The following is a 1,472-nucleotide window of genomic DNA, read 5'->3' on the forward strand; positions in this document are numbered from 1 at the left end:
CTCCTTAAATTTTTAGGTGCTTTTGTATGCATTTTCCCTTCTTGATTATACACTAAAGCCCAAACTAAATTTGAGGCTACATGATTAAATAATACTAACAATCTGGGTATGAAAAAGTTCTAGGGATGGCTCTGTGTGAACTTAATACTCGTGAAACTGTGTAAAATGGCAAGATGATCTTTAGTTTCTCATATTTGTGTCATTACTCTATAGCCAGAATGTCTCTTTCAACTTCAAAATTATTTTCGTCCTGTTTTGTGCTTCAGGTAACTCCTGGGGCATCCTTGCATAGGAAATTGATGGATGGAGGAAATCACTCAGCGGTGTCTGAATTTTTCTTACTGGGATTCACCTGTTCTTGGACGATTCAGATTCTCCTTTTTCTGTTTTTCACCATGTTTTATGTAGCAAGTATGCTTGGAAACCTTCTCATAGTTCTCACAATTATTTCAGACCATCATTTACATTCCCCAATGTACTTCCTGCTGGCAAATCTCTCCTTCATTGATACCGGTGTTTCCAGTATTGCAACCCCGAAGATGATTTACGACATTTTCAGAAAACATAAAGTTATTTCCCTGAAAGGGTGCATTACTCAGATGTTCTTTATTCACACTGTTGGGGGCACAGAGATGGTACTGCTCATAGTCATGGCCTATGACCGATACATGGCTATCTGTAAGCCCCTCCACTATCTAACCATCATGAGCTTAAGAATGTGCATTTCTCTCATGACTGTTGCTTGGACAATCGGACTCATCCACTCTGTGGCCCAACTGGCTTTTGTAGTAAACTTACCCTTTTGTGGTCCCAACAAAATGGACAGCTTTTATTGTGATTTTCCTCGGTTCATCAAACTTGCATGTATAGACACATATAAACTGGAGTTTCTGGTCACTGCCAATAGCGGCTTCATTTCCATGGGCACCTTCTTCATCTTGATCGTCTCTTACATCTTCATCTTGGTCACAATTCGTAAACGCTCTTCAAGTGGTTCATCCAAGGCCCTCTCCACCCTCTCAGCTCACATCACGGTTGTGGTCTTCTTCTTTGGTCCTTGCATTATTGTCTATGTGTGGCCATTTCCTACCTTACCCATAGATAAGTTTTTAGCTATCTTTGATGCCCTTATCACTCCTTTTATGAATCCTGTCATCTATACGTTTAGAAATAAGGACATGAAGGTGGCAATGAGGAGACTTTTTATTAAGGCTTTAAGTTTCAAGAAGAGTTTTTTTATGCACAGTCCAAGAAATTCCGATTCATCTTGAGTATCCTTGGAAAATAATGTCTTTAACTAAAACCTTTACAAAACTTTTCAGTTTAGTGAATGTTTTCAGTATACACTATGACATCTCTCCTCAAGTACTCTATTCTGTTCTGATGAGTTCTTCACAAGAAATCCCTGTTTTAAGGATCCTAAAAATATTGAGGGGAAGTGAATTCAGGCTTGGAATGTAGTGCCCTGGCTT

At 39.1% G+C, this 1,472-nt stretch overlaps 1 protein-coding gene across 1 annotated transcript; it reads left to right on the forward strand.

The window, feature by feature from the left end:
* Positions 1-284: 284 nt before the first annotated feature.
* On the forward strand, positions 285-1,271 carry LOC100955028 (olfactory receptor 4F3/4F16/4F29-like). The gene has a single exon (XM_003791805.2). The coding sequence runs from the start codon at positions 300-302 to the stop codon at positions 1,269-1,271; it is 972 nt and encodes a 323-aa protein (XP_003791853.1). The 5' UTR covers positions 285-299.
* Positions 1,272-1,472: the final 201 nt, after the last annotated feature.

The sequence above is a fragment of the Otolemur garnettii genome, unplaced genomic scaffold (genome assembly GCF_000181295.1).
Source record: "Otolemur garnettii isolate 467f Iridium unplaced genomic scaffold, OtoGar3 scaffold00050, whole genome shotgun sequence".
Classification (NCBI taxonomy): domain Eukaryota; kingdom Metazoa; phylum Chordata; class Mammalia; order Primates; family Galagidae; genus Otolemur; species Otolemur garnettii.